Genomic DNA, 19,027 nt, shown 5'->3' with positions numbered 1-19,027 from the left:
AGCCGACGGCGAAGCATCGGCTGGTACAAACATGGTGCTCGTCCTTCCAACAGAGCTTAGTGCTCCACGGTTCTACGATGCACTCAAGGTAGACGACAGCAGGCGCATCAAGTCAGAGGTTGGGCTGGTTCTATCCACCAGCCTGACCGAGTAGCAAGAACAAACCAATGAGCAAACAAGGCGAGGCTGATCCTTGGGATCGGCCCCAAAAATCTATGAAGGGACATTACAGATACTTCACTGAGCGCTTCAATCAATATGGAGGCCGGTTCCAGCAATCGGCCAAAATTATCCTCACCACACGTTCCGTTTGTGTTCATCCTTGGTCCTATCAGGAGCCGACGCGCAAGTTACAGAGCCGATATCTGCCATTCCCCGACAGATTCGGCTCGGGGGGCACCTAATCAGATGGACATGTGCAGTAAACATGTGTGCAGTAAAATACTGGGGGCCGATAGGAAAAAATCGGCCAATAAACAAAAATTTTTAACAAAGCCGATGCGCGGCCATCGACTCTAGTACAGTTACACAAGACCAAGACCTACTGGCTATGTGCTCAAGGCTCACTTTTCGCCAAAATGGTTTTTCGGTTGGGTGTTCCTCTGCAACATCGGCGTTCAGTGATCAATGACCCGTGCATCCTCGCCGGTATTCTCGCCTTGATTAAGGCTCGGGGGGCAGCTCGCCCTAAAAAATCTTTACCCTGAAGAGCCGATTTGGTTGGAATCGGCTGGTTCTACATCGCAATTACCCTGAAGAATGGTGCTTTTGTTACAGAAGTGCCAGTCTCAGCATCCAAACTGGTTCAGCGACAGTCCCAGGGTTTCTTGAAGTTTATCGTCAGGAACCAATGCGTTGCCGACAGTCATTGAGCTTTGGTTAAGCTGACAGCCGACGAAGTCAGAAGAGATATATCGACTTTCGAGGGAAGGAAGGTAATCGGCTTTGGTGCATCCTTTCTGACATTCTCGCCTCAAGTAAGGCTCGGGGGGCAGCAGGCCTGGTGGATGCTCTATTCAGGAGCCGATTGGAGTCGCATCGACTGACCCTACATCGTGATCTTCTCTGAAGTAGTGAGGTGTTGCAAAAGAAGACTGCTGAAGCTATGAAGAGGAATCGGAAAAGGGGGGCCGTCGGCTTTTACAGGTTTTGGATCCTTCTGTCAAGAGAAGGAAAGGGACTGGATTCTCAAAATAGCCGATGAGTAGTTGTCGGCTAAGGGATTGCGAAAAGTTTTGGTCAAATAGCAAATCGCAGCCTGAAATTGAGAGGTGCTTGGCCGATGGGCTAATCGGCATAAGAGCCCGGCTTCACGGGCGTCTGAGAGAAAAGAAATCCGATACGTTGCTATCGGTCTTGGCATGATAGGCGGAAGGAATGAGATTGGATTAATTGAAAGGGGAATTGAAAGAACAATTTTCATTAATTCAAAGGAGCGGCTTTACAAGAAAGAGCCGATGGCTCTCAAAAGAGGGATCTGGTGCCTAGTGCACTGCTACTACTGGTCCTATTCTACTAGTCGTCGCTGTCCTCGTCATCACCGCCGTCGATGTCGTCGGCGCTGCTCCCAGGAAGCTCCTCGTCGCTACTGCCCCAGCCTTTGGCTGGAGCCTCGCCTTCCTCGTCATCATCATCATCCTCGCTGTCCGCCCAAGAGCGGAAGCGCTTGGTCGGCGGGTACCCGATGGAGGAGGAGGATTCATCCTCCTCCTCTTCCTCCTCGTCATCATCATCGTCCTCGCCTGACCAAGCCCAGCCTCGGATGCGCTTTGGCGGCGGCTCGTCGGAGGGGGTGTCGTTCGCCTGTTCTTTCTTCATGTTGGAGGAGATGTCTTCGTCTTCATCATCCTCTTCTTCTTCTTTGGTGACGGAGGTGAATTTACCCCGGAAGGGAGAGTCGTCGTTGTTGCTCTCCGCCTCCAGTTCTCCGTCAATGGAAACGGAGGTCATCCTCCCCGTCAGTTAGGGGCATGTCCCCATCTGACCAGACGAGGTCCTCGCCCTCTGGCACGAAATCGAAGTCCCACTCCCGCTGGTCCCAATGCTTGGGAGCGCGCCGGTTGTACGCCTCAATCTGGTTGTGCTCTGGGATCGACTCGCTTGAAGAGGAGGATTGGGGAGAAACGGAAGAGGAGGAAGAGGATGACATAGCTATGAAAGGAGAGGATTTCTTGGCCGACGACTGATGTGGAGCAGGGGGGACGAAGAGGTGAACTGTTCGATAAATAGAGGGGACAGAATAGAGATGTATTGCTCGAGCAGTTTCCGAGGGGGTGGAGTCAAAATTGTCAGATCACGCAGAGAAGTTGTGAAGGCAAGTCATCATGATGAGGAATACTGCGACGGTTCTGCTCTGCCACGACATGACCCTTCGAAGGAAAAACAGAGTGGTTTTGAAATTATCATTACCAAAACCAGGGGGGCATGTGTTATCACCGGAATTTGACCAAGTCAGAGGTGGGCCGCGATCAGAGATGGATTTGAAGATTATATATTGAAGAATATACGTGAATCGGCCTTGAATAGCAAGTTTGGGCTAGTTTGCCCTTGTATCTGTAACAGAGTAGGATACGTGTCGGTTTAGTTAGAGTTGGGCCCGTGCCCGGTTGGGACTATTCCCACGATTAGAGAGTCTACGGACTATAAATATGTATCTAGGGTTTATGGAATAAACAACAACCAACGTTCAACCAACAAATCAATCTCGGCGCATCGCCAACTCCTTCGTCTCGAGGGTTTCTACCGGTAAGCGACATGCTGCCTAGATCGCATCTCGCGATCTAGGCAGCACAAGCTCCACGTTGTTCATGCGTTGCTCGTACTGAAGCCTTTTTGATGGCGAGCAACGTAGTTATCATAGATGTGTTAGGGTTAGCATAGTTCTTCGTATCATATGCTTGCGTAGTGCAACCCCTAGCATATCTCGCCGCCCTTACACCTATCTTAGGTGTAGGGGCGGCACCCCGCTTGATCATGATTTAGTAGATTCGATCCGTTACGGTTGCTCCTTGATTCTTCAAGGATTAGTTTAATATCTGCAATAGTTAGGCCTTATAAGGGGCTGGAGGATCCAGCGGCACGTAGGGTGTCGTTCGCAAGTCCTAGACAGGATGTTCCGGGGATCAACCTCGTGTTGGTTTTTAGGCCTTGTCTAGGATCGGCTTACGATCACCGTGCGTGGCCGCGAGGCCCAATCCTGAGTAGGATGTTCCGATTATGCGGTGAAAACCCCAAATCGTCGTAGATCTTATTAGCTTTATCTTGATCAAGCAGGACCACCATATATTCGTGCACCTCGTACGAATCATGGGTGGATCGGCTCCCATGAGCCGATTCACAGGATAACCTGAGAGCCGATCGAGGCTCGTATTTAATGTTTACGTGTATGCCATGCAGGAAACTAAGCGAGGCATCTCCATTACCTTCCTGACCAGGTATAGGTCAGGTGGCACGCCCTAGCATCAGCATCGGACGTGTGACCAGAAAGCTTTGCGGGCCGTTGCTCGGAGGGACCAGGGCCAGCCGAAGCCCTAAGTTGTTCCCGGCTCTACTGTGTTGCCTGTCGCTACCCGCCGGTGGGTTTCTGACCGCAACACGGCGACGTAGTCGGCGAAGGAGTCCGGCAGCCTCTGGATGTCGCGCGGGTCGCCCTTGAGGACGAGGACGAACTCGAACCGCACGTCCGGCTCCACGTCCATCTCCGACGATGATGAAGCCGGCGGCGTGGAAGGTGTTATCACCAGAATTTGACCAAGTCAGAGGTGGGCCGCGATCAAGATGGACTTGAAGATTATATACGAAGAATATACGTGAATCGGCCTTGTTTAGCAAGTTTGGGCTAGTTTGCCTTTGTATCTGTAACATAGTAGGATACGCGTCGATTTAGTTAGAGTTGGGCCCGTGCCCGGTTGGGACTATTCCCACGATTAGAGAGTCTACGGACTATAAATATGTATCTAGGGTTTATGGAATAAACAACAACCAACGTTCAACCAACAAATCAATCTCGGCGCATCGCCAACTCCTTCGTCTCGAGGGTTTCTACCGGTAAGCGACATGCTGCCTAGATCGCATCTCGCGATCTAGGCAGCACAAGCTCCACGTTGTTCATGCGTTGCTCGTACTGAAGCCTTTTTGATGGCGAGCAACGTAGTTATCATAGATGTGTTAGGGTTAGCATAGTTCTTCGTATCATATGCTTGCGTAGTGCAACCCCTAGCATATCTCGCCGCCCTTACACCTATCTTAGGTGTAGGGGCGACACCTTGATCATGATTTAGTAGATTCGATCCGTTACGGTTGCTCCTTGATTCTTCAAGGATTAGTTTAATATCTGCAATAGTTAGGCCTTATAAGGGGCTGGAGGATCCAGCGGCACGTAGGGTGTCGTTCGCAAGTCCTAGACAGGATGTTCCGGGGATCAACCTCGTGTTGGTTTTTAGGCCTTGTCTAGGATCGGCTTACGATCACCGTGCGTGGCCGCGAGGCCCAATCCTGAGTAGGATGTTCCGATTATGCGGTGAAAACCCCAAATCGTCGTAGATCTTATTAGCTTTATCTTGATCAAGCAGGACCACCATATATTCGTGCACCTCGTACGAATCATGGGTGGATCGGCTCCCATGAGCCGATTCACAGGATAACCTGAGAGCCGATCGAGGCTCGTATTTAATGTTTACGTGTATGCCATGCAGGAAACTAAGCGAGGCATCTCCATCACCTTCCTGACCAGGTATAGGTCAGGTGGCACGCCCTAGCACCAGCATCGGACGTGTGACCAGAAAGCTTTGCGGGCCGTCGCTCGGAGGGACCAGGGCCAGCCGAAGCCCTAAGTTGTTCCCGGCTCTACTGTGTTGCCTGTCGCTACCCGCCGGTGGGTTTCTGACGACAACACATTCTGGCACGCCCGGTGGGACAAGCTTCTACATCAACCACATCGCCATCTACATCTGAGATGGCGGACGGCACGCCAGTCACATACGATGACCTAACCGAGGAGCTCAAGAAGAAGCATGACGAGATCAAAGCACTCCTCGAAGCCGACCTCATCGGCTCTTTCCACAGGACCCGTTCCCATGGCATCAGATGGAAGGGGTTCTCGCCTAACGGTGCACTAGATGGGATAGACCTCTCTGCCCCGTCGGAGGAACGCACCAGGTCCCTGCGGCAGGAGATCAACTACTTGGTGGGGCACTCGCTACACCGCCACTCTGAGAACCTGGTAAACGCGTTGGAGCGTGTCGCTCTTCGCGTGATCCAGGAGATCATGAGGCACCAATACTCGCCGTCAGGACCAGCTCTCGGGACACATCAAGGGGAGTTGCCACTCCAGTCCCGTCCACCGCTGCCATTTGCGTTGGCAGCGCCAGAGGTGCCGGCTTCACCGGCATTCATCGTATACAAGATCGGCGGTGACCCTAGCGACTGCCAGTTCTTGCAGGAGGCACCCAAGGAGATCCCTCACGGGTACATGTGCACGTATGTGCCAGATTGCGGTAACTGGGCTCTCACAAACCAGGCCGCGACATCAGGGGCTTCCGGGAAGACAGGAGGAACGTCAGCGACAGAGCTTGAGAAGCAGACGTGGCTAACAAAATACGCCACCCCGACGAACCTCCAGAGCGCAACTCCTGCAGTTGGCTCAGAATTGGAAAAACAAGCGTGGCTGGCTAAGTACGCCACCCCGGCGAATCTTCAGAGTTCTACTCCTACAGCCAGCACCGTGGATCAGATCAGCACGATCCTGAGGGACCAGTTCGGCATGGTGCCGAAAAGAAGGACGATCGGCTATTCCAAGCCGTATCCCGACGACTACGAATTGGTCCCACTACCACCTAAGTATCGGCTCCCTGATTTCTCCAAATTCAGCGGAACGGATGGCTCCAGTTCCATCGAGCATGTAAGCCGATACTTGGCACAGCTTGGAACGGCTTCAGTGTCGGATCCACTACGCGTGAGGTATTTCTCACAGTCCCTCACGGGATCGGCTTTCGGGTGGTACACCTTGTTGCCGCCGAACTCGATCCAGACTTGGAAGCAGTTGGAAGAACAGTTCCACATGCAGTATCACTCAGACGCTGCCGAGTCTGGCCTTGCCGATCTAGCACAAGTACGTCAGAAGCGTGGAGAAACCGTGGCAGAATACATCCAGCGCTTCAGAAATCTGAGGAACCGATGTTATTCGGTTCGTGTGACTGAAAAGAAGCGATCGAGTTGGCAGCAGCGGGCCTTGCCTCACAAATCAAGGACATGGCCTCCCAAGCAGACTATCCTTCGCTGGCGCACATGGTTCAGAAACTGTCAGCATATGAACAGCGCCACCCAGACTTGTACCAGGACAAATTCAAGCGTGCAGTAGGCCTGGTCGAAGCGGAGGAAGAAGAAGTCCCTGTGGGAGATCAAGAGGTAGCAGTGGCTGAGTGGACTCGGGGGGCAACCCCCGTGTCCTGCAAATGGGTAAAGTCACCAGGCCCGCCCCGGGGGTTTGATTTCGACGTGACCAAGACTGAACAAATCTTCGACCTGTTACTCAAGGAGAAGCAGTTGAAGATACCTGAAGGTCTCAAATTCCCCACGGTACAGGAGCTGAATGGAAAGCCATACTGCAAATGGCATAATTCGCTCTCCCATGCCACCAACGACTGCAGGGTGTGGCGTCAGCAGATCCAAATGGCGATAGAACAAGGACGGCTGATTTTCAACCAGTACGCCATGAAGGTCGACACTCACCCCTTCCCCGCCGTCAACATGGTGGGGTCTACTTACCCTGAAGGTTGCCAGCCAGGACCCTCGTTCAGCATCAACATGGTACGACCTGGGAACCACTCTGGCAAAGATGGAGACGAGGGCAGCTGCTCTCATAACAAGGACACAGAGGAGGCCGCTCCACGCGATCGGCTCCGTCATGATGGCAAGCGCTACGTCACAGAGGGAGAAGTGAAGAACATAAGATATCAGCGACCCCTCTCTGATCACCTCCTCAGCAAGTATGTAAATCAGTATGACCAACGCCGACGGGCCAGCTATAACGAAGGAGATCGTATGGCTAGAGAAGCCAGAAGATATCGTCGGCATGATCACGATGAGGAGGAGCACGAGCGCCGGGCCATGGGAAAATCAAGGGAGCAAGACGACAACGACAGGCACTGGGACTGCCCCTTCTTCAGACACTGCTGGGATTCAGGAATGAGCCGATTGCCCACAATCGGCAATTGCCCAGAATGCAACCAGAAGAAGGAGGAGGTAGCCAACGTGTCTGTGTTCAAGCGCCTAGGGCCTCTCCCGCCACAAAGCAAACGCGCTGAGTCACCTCGTTGGGCAGATCTCGAGGATTCAGAGGACGAGGAAGAAGAAGAAGACAGGTACCACCGTCCAAGGTGGTGCCCTGATGGACTCAGCCGTTCCCAGAAGCGCAGGGTTCAGCGATTGCGCGGCTTGGAGGAAGCCGAAAGGTTATACTTGCATACGCTAAGGAAGGCGCGACCTGATCTGGCTGCAAAAGTTCAGCGAACCCTGGATGAAGAGGGTCGTCCACAAAAAATGGAGTGGCGTCCCAAGCAAAGGAAAGCCGACGGCGAAGCATCGGCTGGTACAAACATGGTGCTCGTCCTTCCAACAGAGCTTGGTGCTCCACGGTTCTACGATGCACTCAAGGTAGACGACAGCAGGCGCATCAAGTCAGAGGTTGGGCTGGTTCTATCCACCAGCCTGACCGAGTAGCAAGAACAAACCAATGAGCAAACAAGGCGAGGCTGATCCTTGGGATCGGCCCCAAAAATCTATGAAGGGACATTACAGAACCTTCACTGAGCGCTTCAATCAATATGGAGGCCGATTCCAGCAATCGGCCAAAATTATCCTCACCTTCCATTCTGCTTGGGTTCAACATTTGATCCAACAGGGAATACCTAAAGAGCCGATACCATCAATTCTCTTGACAGAATCGGCTCGGGGGGCATTTAGGTGGATAAAACACGAGGATATGAAGAAGGAGTATCTTTCAAACGCCCAGCAACCTAAGATATCCTTTGATGATGGGTGTTGAAGTGTGGGGGCCGATACATAAACCGGCCGTAAAAAAAAAAAATTCAAAGTTTTTAAGCACAGCCGATACAGCAGACATCGACTTAAAGATGTCAAGCCGATGCATGGCCATCGACTCAAGAGGTTATAATTGGAGGGTCAATGGAGCAGGAAGAGGACCACGAAGAGAGATTCTAATGGAAGAACTTCTCAATGGAGTGGTTTAGCTCGGATCCTCTCTTCAAGAACAATGCCAAGAGCAGCATGGGTGTGCAGATCAGGCTAAGGGTAGGTTGCCTCAGATCCACCAAAAGAAAGGAGCCGATCTGACCTGCAAAGACAAAGAAGTGGACTGAAGAAGCTCGGGGGGCAGCTCATTCTGAAGGTTCTCTGCTCTGGAGAGCCGATTTGTTGAAATCGGCTGGCTCTGCATCATGACTTGGAAACCGATGACGACACGTTTGATTAGCCCACTGCTATGCTCGCCTTGGTAGAGGCTCGGGGGGGCAACTGACTGCGTAGATATTCTGTTCTTAAGAAGCCGATCGAGATTTCATCGGATGGCCCTCCATCATAACCTTTTTAAAGGGGATTGGGCAGGTTTGAAGAGTATCACTGAATATCTGAAAACCCAGAGGTCTCAACTTCAACGTCAAGTCATTTCAGCAGTGGTTCTGGGACTCTCGTAAGGGTGTTGATCTGCCTAGTTGTCCGCTTGAGCTCAAAGTCATCGGTTGGAAAAGGCGAAAGATAGATCGTGAAGGATTGATGTGTTAACCTCAGCTTTCGGGCATTGATCTAATTCACGATCGCTCCGATGTCAAAGGGGTGAAGAATGGGTCATGAGAGACCGATGCGTTGTCATCGGCTCATTAAGCTTTAGCTAAGTGACGATCGGCGGAATCAGTATGAAGGGAAATCGGCTAAATTGGCATAAAGGAACTCGGCAAAATCAAATTAGGGAATTTCTTCATTGATAAGCCAGATTTCTTACATAGAAGAGCTGATTGCTCTCAAAGGGAGTACTAAGGGGATACATTGCCCCGTCTACTACTGCTGATCCTATACTAAGGGTCCTATCTACGGGCCGTCGCTGCCCTCGTCATCACCCTCGTCGCCGCTGTCGGCGCTGCTCCCGGCGGGCTCGTCGTCGCTGCTGTAGCGGCCGCCGGCGGGACCTTCGTTGTCCTTGTCTTCCTCGTCATCGGCGTCGTCGTCGCTGTTGTAGTCACTGAGATTCCCTGGCCAGGGGCAGTGGCGCTTGACCGGCGGCTCGTCGGAGGGACTGTCGTCGTCGTCCTCCTCCTCCTCCCCCACCTCCTCAGAGGTGGTGAAGTCATCCCAGGAGAAGCGATCGTCGTCGCTCTCCTCCTCCGATTCCCCGTCGGCGAGGAAGCGGAGGTCGCTCTCCCCACTGGTCAAGGACTTGTCGTCCTCGGACCAAATGGAGGAGGCGTGGTCTTCCAGGTCCCATTCTTCTGGTGCGCGAATGTCCGGCGGCGTCTCGCGGGAGGAGGAGGACCCAAAGGAAAGTTCCGATGAGGTGGAGGAAGAGGAAGACATGGTGCGCAGAAGGGCTTTCGGAGTGCTAATGCGGAGCAGGAGGATGAAGAAGCAAACCGCTCGACGCGGTTAAAAATAAAGGGGACGGGGAGATTTAATGCTGTGGTGATTTCCGAGGGGGTGGTGCCAAAACTGTCGAATCGTGCGGAGAAGTTGAGAAGGCAAGGTGTCATGATGAAAGCTGCTGCGACGGTTTTGCTCTGCCACGACATGACCCTTCGAAGGAAAGACAGAGTGGTTTTGAAATTATCATTACCAAAACCAGGGGGGCATGTGTTATCACCAGAATTTGACCAAGTCAGAGGTGGGCCGCGATCAAGATGGACTTGAAGATTATATACGAAGAATATACGTGAATCGGCCTTGTTTAGCAAGTTTGGGCTAGTTTGCCTTTGTATCTGTAACATAGTAGGATACGCGTCGATTTAGTTAGAGTTGGGCCCGTGCCCGGTTGGGACTATTCCCACGATTAGAGAGTCTACGGACTATAAATATGTATCTAGGGTTTATGGAATAAACAACAACCAACGTTCAACCAACAAATCAATCTCGGCGCATCGCCAACTCCTTCGTCTCGAGGGTTTCTACCGGTAAGCGACATGCTGCCTAGATCGCATCTCGCGATCTAGGCAGCACAAGCTCCACGTTGTTCATGCGTTGCTCGTACTGAAGCCTTTTTGATGGCGAGCAACGTAGTTATCATAGATGTGTTAGGGTTAGCATAGTTCTTCGTATCATATGCTTGCGTAGTGCAACCCCTAGCATATCTCGCCGCCCTTACACCTATCTTAGGTGTAGGGGCGGCACCCCGCTTGATCATGATTTAGTAGATTCGATCCGTTACGGTTGCTCCTTGATTCTTCAAGGATTAGTTTAATATCTGCAATAGTTAGGCCTTATAAGGGGCTGGAGGATCCAGCGGCACGTAGGGTGTCGTTCGCAAGTCCTAGACAGGATGTTCCGGGGATCAACCTCGTGTTGGTTTTTAGGCCTTGTCTAGGATCGGCTTACGATCACCGTGCGTGGCCGCGAGGCCCAATCCTGAGTAGGATGTTCCGATTATGCGGTGAAAACCCCAAATCGTCGTAGATCTTATTAGCTTTATCTTGATCAAGCAGGACCACCATATATTCGTGCACCTCGTACGAATCATGGGTGGATCGGCTCCCATGAGCCGATTCACAGGATAACCTGAGAGCCGATCGAGGCTCGTATTTAATGTTTACGTGTATGCCATGCAGGAAACTAAGCGAGGCATCTCCATCACCTTCCTGACCAGGTATAGGTCAGGTGGCACGCCCTAGCACCAGCATCGGACGTGTGACCAGAAAGCTTTGCGGGCCGTCGCTCGGAGGGACCAGGGCCAGCCGAAGCCCTAAGTTGTTCCCGGCTCTACTGTGTTGCCTGTCGCTACCCGCCGGTGGGTTTCTGACGACAACAGAAGGCGACGGCGAGCGTTCAGCTCTTCCGCGGCCACGACCACGACCACGACCACGGCCGCGAGGTCGGCCTCCGCCTCTACCGGACATAGCGTCGAGTCTTGTTGAGGTGGTGGCGGCTAGGGTTTGGGAGAGAGGCGCTAGGGTTTGTGTGTGAGAGGGACGATGAGAGGCGGCCCTTTTATAGGCCGGAGGGAGGCGGGGAGCGGTGGCGCGCATTAACGCCGGCACGCAGAGCTAGGCGCGACGGGACGCGTCGTTGCGTCGCTGCGGGAACTGCACCGTCGCTGCGTCGCTGCGGGAACTGCACCGCCAATAACTTTCGTCGCGAGGTAGGCGACGGTTAGGTTAAAAATTTATTGCGCCGCTGACAAGTCGGCCCCGCCACTCCCCGTCTCGCTTTTCGTTGTGTCCGGCGTCCCCGGTGCGTCCCCTGTGGGACGGGGACGGGCTCGGGGCGCCGGACACCGTATGGGGACGCGCCGGACAAAAATGGGCTTTGGGGGACGCGGCTGGAACGGTTTTTTTGTCCGGCGCGCCCCAAATCCCTTTGGGGGACGGTTTGGGGGACGCGACTGGAGATGGTCTTAGCCCTAGCCTCTACGTCGATTGATGCATGCAGCTTTTATTATATTGTTGCAATGTATGTACATCATTTTACATCAAGGATCACATAAGGCCGATACATGAATCGACCATCTAAAAAAGAGAGATAACATGGAGCGACTCTGCACTGACATGAGATCAAAACGCCAACTGCTCCGATCGTATAAATCCAGTGCAATACTCTCGAGTCGGTTGCACCCAGTATCCAAATCCTTGCGCCTCTTCATTGGTTATAAGTAGAACAGTGGGTAGTCATCGTTATAACCTGCATGAAAGAGGAATTTGTTTACATTGTTAAAAATATAATCATTACAAATATTCCATATGCCTAGAGCAAAGCACAAACACCGACTTAGATGTGTGCTTTCACATTTTTTTAGACCAACAGGGAGCGCTCACCAGCTCCATTCTCATTGAAAATGAAACATATAAGCGTTTTAACGACAAGGAAAAGAAAAGATCCAGCCCACCAGCTAGCCTGGGGGTCTTAAACACCTGAGAGATCCAGGAAGAAAAGACATACAAAACAGAAACCAGCAGCTCCTTAGTCCAGCTACCCTAAACTCTGAAAAGCAGATCAGCACCAGCTACGATATATGCACTAACGCACCACCTCCTCACGCCAAGACCATGCCATCAGATCACCACATGGATGTTGTCGGATTCCTCTGGGTGCTTCAGCAAGTAGGCTTCGGAGGCGCGTCCTTGGTGGAGAGAAGTCGTAGAAGACTTCCAGGTCGAAATCCAATTAAAGGATATGCACTTCAGTCCGGCATCAACGACGGCATCATCCTCAGATTTCTCACCAGGGTGTTTTTGAACTTTTCCACCAGATCCCACTCCGGGTTTTTGAAAGGAATCTGCCATTACTATTATAAAAATGTGAGAAATTTGAATATGAAATAATTTTGTTTTATTCACTTTATTATTATTATTATCAAATAATATATGCATTATTCATATAATATGGCCAAATAATTAATATCTTTAAATCTGTAAACCGCAATTGGAGAAATAATATATGCATTGCTATTATAAAAATGTGAGGAATTTGAATATGAATTAATTTAGTTTTTATTCATTTATTATTATTATTATCAAATAATATATGCATTATTCATATAATATGGCCAAATAATAGCTTTAAATCTGTAAACTGCGACTGGACAAATAATATATGCATTACTATTGAAAAAATGTGAGGAATTTGAATAGGAAATAATTTTGTTTTTATTCATTTTATATTATTATTATCAAACAATATATGCATTATTCACATAATATGGCAAAATAATTAATATCTTAATCTGTAAACCGCAACTAGACAAATAATATATGCATTACTATTAGAAAAATATGAGGAATTTGAATATGAAATATTTTTTATTAATTTATTATTATTATCAAATAATATATGCATTATTTTTATAATATGGCAAAATAATTAATATCTTTAAATCAGTAAACCGCAACTAGAAAAATAATATATGCATTACTATTATAAAAATGTGAGTAATTTGAATGTGAAATAAAAATATTATTCAATTTTTATTATTATTATCAAATAATATATGCATTATTCATATAATATGGCCAAATAATAGCTTTAAATCTGTAAACTGCGACTAGACAAATAATATATGCATTACTATTGAAAAAAATGTGAGGAATTTGAATAGGAAATAATTTTTTTATTCATTTTATATTATTATTATCAAATAATATATGCATTATTCATATAATATGGCAAAATAATTAATATCTTAATCTGTAAACCGCAACTGGACAAATAATATATGCATTACTATTAGAAAAATATGAGGAATTTGAATATGAAATAATTTTGTTTTTATTAATTTATTATTATTATCAAATAATATATGCATTATTTTTATAATATGGCAAAATAATTAATATCTTTAAATCGGTAAACCGCAACTAGACAAATAATATATGCATTACTATTATAAAAATGTGAGTAATTTGAATGTGAAATAAAAATATTATTCATTTTTTTATTATTATCAAATAATATATGCATTGTTCATATAATATGGCCAAATAATTAATATATTTAAATCTGTACGACAAGTGGACAAATAATATATGCATTACTATTAGAAAAATGTGAGGAATTTGAATATTAAATAATTTTGTTTTATTCATTATTATTATTATTCTTAAATAATATATGCATTATTCATATAATATGGCCAAATAATATATGCTCCATCATGTTTGGTAATTCTTAGCCCTGCCGCAAGAATATGGCCAAATAATGTGAGGAATTTGGATATGACATAATTAATGTGTGGGGAATCTGTAAATCACAAATTAGAAAAGTATGAAAAATTTGAATAACAATAAAAAGATTAGATTTATTTAAACGATTCATAGTTCATACAAATATAGAAGACTGATGACCCACAAGTATCGGGAGTGTATCGTATTACTTTCGATAAATAAGAGTGTCGAACCCAACGAGGAGTAGAAGGTGTTGACGAGCAGTTTCGATCAAGGATCTGCAGAAGGTGTAAACACTAGCAAACAAGTTTGCATGGGTATTTGGTATTGCAGATAAATAAAGTAAGAGTAAATAAAATGCAGTAATAATAATTGCAGCGAGTGGTCCAATACTTTTTAGATCAAAGGACAAGCCGTTTGTTGTACTTATTATGACCAAACGTTCCTGAGAGCACGCGGGAATTTCTTCAAGTACTTTCGCTTCACATAGCGGAATAATCTTTAATGGTTTGGTAAGTTGTGTGTGAGTGAACCTATGCTAATGCACTACCTCATACTTGGACTAATACATACTTGTGATTATACCTTTTGCAAGCATCTGCAACTACAAGAAAGTAATTTAGATAAATCTAACCACAACCTTAAACTTTGAGATCCTACACTCGCTCGTGCACCGGTTTCCTAACGGGGGTTTGGATTTCTGTCGCTCCCGCAACTCCACAATTATTAGCCAAATACACGATGCATTCCCCTAGACCCATAAAGGTGAAGTATAATATAGTCGACGTTCACATGATACCACTAGAAGAATAACACCACAACTTAAATATCAAATGATTGCATATTACTCAACATAGTTCCACTACTAACAACATGACTTCTCCCATGTCCTCAAGAACTAAACGAACTACTCACGAGACATCATATGAATCATAATAAGAGGTGATATAATGATGAATAACAACCTAGACATAAAGCTTAATTCAATGGTTTCACTCAATAGCATCAAGTACAAGGAGTAATCAACACCGGAAAAGTTTCCCCTATGAACTAGATAAGTATCAAACCCAAGATGTCACAGCAGGACAGCGTGGAGACGTCGGTGATGATGGTACTGGTGGTGGAGATGATGATGATGATGATGATGATGATGATGATGATGATCCCGATGAAGTCCAGCTTGATGGCGGTAACGATGGGGACGATTTCCCCTCTCCGGGAAGGAATTTCCCTGGCAAAATTCTGCCTGCCAGAGAGCTTTTCTTTCTCTCTGGTTCTCCACCCCGTAGCGGCGGCGGAATATTTCTATGGTCGCTCTCCCATCTTAGGTTTCTCGGATGCTTGAAATATGCGAGGGGGCGACGTCAGATGTGGGCTAGGGCGCCCAGACCAAGCCTAGGTGCGTCCAAAGCCTGCGCGCCTAGGGGTGGTTTGGCCCCCTCCTGGCCCATCTCTACCTCCCCTTCTGGCTTCCTCCGTCATCTCGCAAAATAGGATTTTCTGTAAATTTTCTGGGAATTGTTGTTCTTCAAAATTATGGTCTCTTGACGGTCCTTTCTTTAGTAGAATCCTGGCTCTGGCGTTAATTCTCCAATAATTATCAAACATGCAGAAAATAGATGGAATGACATAAGTATCACCTCTAAATATGAAATATATCAATGAATAACAGTAAATTATGATATTAAATAGTGATGCATCATCTTCTTTTTCTTGCGCAACATCCTTCTTCTTGTACTTCTTCCTCTTCTTCTTCCCAAGGTTTGTCCCAATGGTAGAATTTGCCACATCTTATAGACTCGGAGTGGGTTTGTTGGTGAGGTTCGGGAGTATCTTTTGGAGGTCGAACGCAGAAGTAATATTAATACCGTAGGAACTCAGCATTTGCACATCTTTGCCGATAACCGCGCCCCAGAATCTGATGTTGCTGTCCTGCAAGAACTCCTTGAGAACTTGTGTCACTTCATCGGCCCAACAAATCTGGAATACCAAAGTCTCGATCGCCACCGAGAGTTGAAGGATGGCGGCGCGCTGATCACCCTCGCGAGGGTCGGTGAACTCGCAGTCCAAGCCGACACACTTGGTTGGTGAGGCGTAGAGAAAGTCCCTCTTGATGTCGCAGATCCACTTCTCCACTCTTGATGCACGGAGAGCGGCCGTGACCTTGAAGGCCATCCCTTTAGCCATGAGATGGTATATCCGAGATCGAGGAGCCTTGGCACACGCGAGGTGCTCCATTGAGGCCGGAACGTCGACGGGGAGAGAGAGCTTTTTTGGGAGAGATGCGAGATGTGAGAAGAGATGTGTGGCAATGGTGAGGAGATGTGAAGCATATATGAAGGTGAGGAAGGTGAAGATGAACATGCCGACCACTGGTTGATCAATTCATGTGGCCGGCCGCTGGCGCCAGCGACCCGAATTCTGTGCGCATCAATCGATTTCTGTGCGCCAGTAATGGCGACAACCATCAGGTTTCGCGCGGGAACGGAAGTTGGACTTCATGTCCCAGCTCGTGTCTCCAGCCGAGACAAAAGGGCTGCCAGCAGGCCGCAAAAGGTCTCAGTCCCTTTTGTCCCGGTTTGAGGCTTCAACCGAGATAAACTGCCTTAAAGAACTAGGACAAAAATCCCCGTGCCTACTCGCTGATTTCGGAGCGACGTGGCCTGACCATTTGTCCCGGCTCTAGATTGGACCAGGACAAAAGGCCTAGATAGAAGGTCCGTTTTCTATGGTTTGAGAGGACGGCGACGAGAGCCGAGCATCGATCCCGGTGATACTGGGGAGAAAAAAGGCAGCTATCGGTCGCTATATCGCTTGTCGAAAAAGCTGAGAAGGGAGGACGGATGGGGCTCGTTCTCGGGCCAGTGATGCCGGAGGAAGGAGAGGTCGGCCACCATGGCGCGCCACTACTTGCACGTCATGGTGCATCGGAAGAGGGCGGCAACATCGACAGCGTGCACGCACAGGAGGATCTCGCGGACGACGTCGTCCGGGAGCGGTGGGGCCTCTCTCTCTTCCATCTCTTCATGTGCGCAGGGCTATGCGAGCGATCCATCAATCTAGGTGGTACCTAGGCATGCGTAGCCTCCAGCTTGTTGTGTTCTGTGCGGGTCAGAGTCGGGACCGGACACAGATCGATCCTTTTCCTTCTCCAGCCCCCACACAGACTTTTTTTTAGAGTTTCTCCGCATTCATGTCACGAAAAGATACAAAGTTGTTGACCCTTACAATCATAGAGAAACACAAACACAAAGGACCAAGAACACCTAGAACACCCTAACACCACCATGACCCATGAAGTTCTCCGGAGTCCTATGTTATCATCCCATAATCTTGAGAGAAGACCCTTGCAGCAGAAAGAACTAAAACAAAGCACAAGCAGGTCATCATCTTCGACCACGGTACAATTGCCACCACGCTGCTTCCTCCTTCCTTGATACAAGCACCGAGAAGGCATGGACACCAATCCAACAAGCCTGCAGCAGCCGTCGCCATCTTTGGCTTTGAGTACCACGAAAAGTGTCCCTTCCAAAAGGAAGGGAACTCGATTCAAAGAACGGTCCATCACCGCAGTCGGGCCATCCTCCCGGGAAAACTAGGAACTCCCTCCAGCATCAGCGCCGAGGAAGAAGAAGAACAGCTGCAGCAAATCATACCGACAAGGAGGAAGAAGGGTCTTTCTCCCACCGGAAGAACGCTCGACCATCTGGCAGATTTTGGAGTCGACACGTCGGACCACCTCCTCCCCTCGCCACCAAGGCTGGCCCGAAGAAACCACACAACATGAAAGCCACAAACCACCAGAAGAACACAAACCCTAAAAAGAAGACAGTGGCGCAATCTCCTTCCCCTCCCTCGCCACGACGGCCGACCGAGGAGAAGGCAACAGCATCAGCACTCCTCCGACTCCAGAACAGACTCCGCAAACTCCACGATAGGGTCGAAATTCGACCGTGGCCGGGGAATCCACCCTCTCCCGATCCGCATATCAGAGAGGAAACCAGGCCAGCAGCTCGCCGGTTCCTCCACAAGTGGCCTTGCCGAGATGGGGATCGAGCTCCAGCATCCTTATTCCGACGCGACGTCGCCTCCACCATCACGACGCCGTCCCAGTACACCGAGCGAAGTCTAGGCTATTAGGAATAGACAGCTTGTATTACCAGGGGCCAAAGGGCCACAATATATAGTACAAGTACAGGTGCAAATATGCAGGAAGCCCCCTAACATAGGGGGAAACTACAATATATATATATATATATATATATATATATATATATATATATATATATATATATATACATCTAACACCCCCCCAAACTCAGGGTGGATCCACAACACTGAGTTTGGAGAGTACGAAGTCATGCTGCGCTCGAGTTTGTGCCTTTGTAAACTCGAGCGCAGCATGAGAGAGCTTAAAAAGCATCAACACCAATATGCTTTGTCAGCTCATGCTTGACCGGATCACGTGCAATACTGATAGCACCTGTACTGTCAGACAAAAGTGGAGTGGGTGTCATAACAGAGACCCCAAAATCTGCAAGCAACCACCGTAACCAGGTCACCTCAGCAATCAACAAAGCCATAGCCCGCAACTCAGCCTCAACACTCGAACGAGAAACCGCTACCTGTTTCTTCGACTTCCAAGCAACAAGCGAACCACCAAGAAACACACAGTAAGCAGATAGTGAACGACGATCCGTAGGATCACTCGCCCACATAGCATCCGAGTAGCACCGGAGCTGGAGAGAGCTGGAACTAGGAAAGAAAAGGCGACGAGTGATCGTGCCACGAAGATAACGAAGAACACGAAGGAGATGACTGTAGTGAACAGTGGTAGGAGTTGAGACAAACTAACTCAGAATATGAACAGGATAGGAAATATCAGGACTAGTGACAGCAAGATAAACAAGACTCCCAACAAGATGATGATAACGAGTGGGATCAGGAAGAGGATCGCCATCAGTAGGACGAAGCTTAACATTAAGCTCCATAGGAGTATCAACCGTGCGCTCATCCCCAAGAGTAGCACGAGCAAGAAGATCCTGAATGTACTTTTCCTGAGAGATATAAAAGCCATCAGAAGTGGAGGAAACCTCAATCCCAAGAAAATAGCGCAGAGGACCAAGATCAGTCATAAGAAACTGATCTCGAAG

General features: G+C 48.6%; 1 protein-coding gene across 1 annotated transcript; it reads right to left on the bottom strand.

Annotated features, from left to right (window-relative positions):
• Nucleotides 1–15,665: 15,665 nt before the first annotated feature.
• On the bottom strand, nucleotides 15,666–16,112 carry LOC127309805 (uncharacterized). The gene has a single exon (XM_051340527.1). The coding sequence runs from the start codon at nucleotides 16,110–16,112 to the stop codon at nucleotides 15,666–15,668; it is 447 nt and encodes a 148-aa protein (XP_051196487.1).
• Nucleotides 16,113–19,027: the final 2,915 nt, after the last annotated feature.

This window comes from Lolium perenne, chromosome 6 (genome assembly GCF_019359855.2).
Source record: "Lolium perenne isolate Kyuss_39 chromosome 6, Kyuss_2.0, whole genome shotgun sequence".
NCBI lineage: Eukaryota > Viridiplantae > Streptophyta > Magnoliopsida > Poales > Poaceae > Lolium > Lolium perenne.
The sequence above is the reverse complement of the archived record's forward strand: the minus strand, read 5'-3'. Positions and strand labels throughout refer to the sequence as shown.

What these genes read in the sequence shown, in the direction of transcription:
- LOC127309805 (XM_051340527.1), bottom strand. Translation starts at nt 16,112, where the DNA reads ATGGAGCACCTCGCGTGTGCCAAGGCTCCTCGATCTCGGATATACCAT.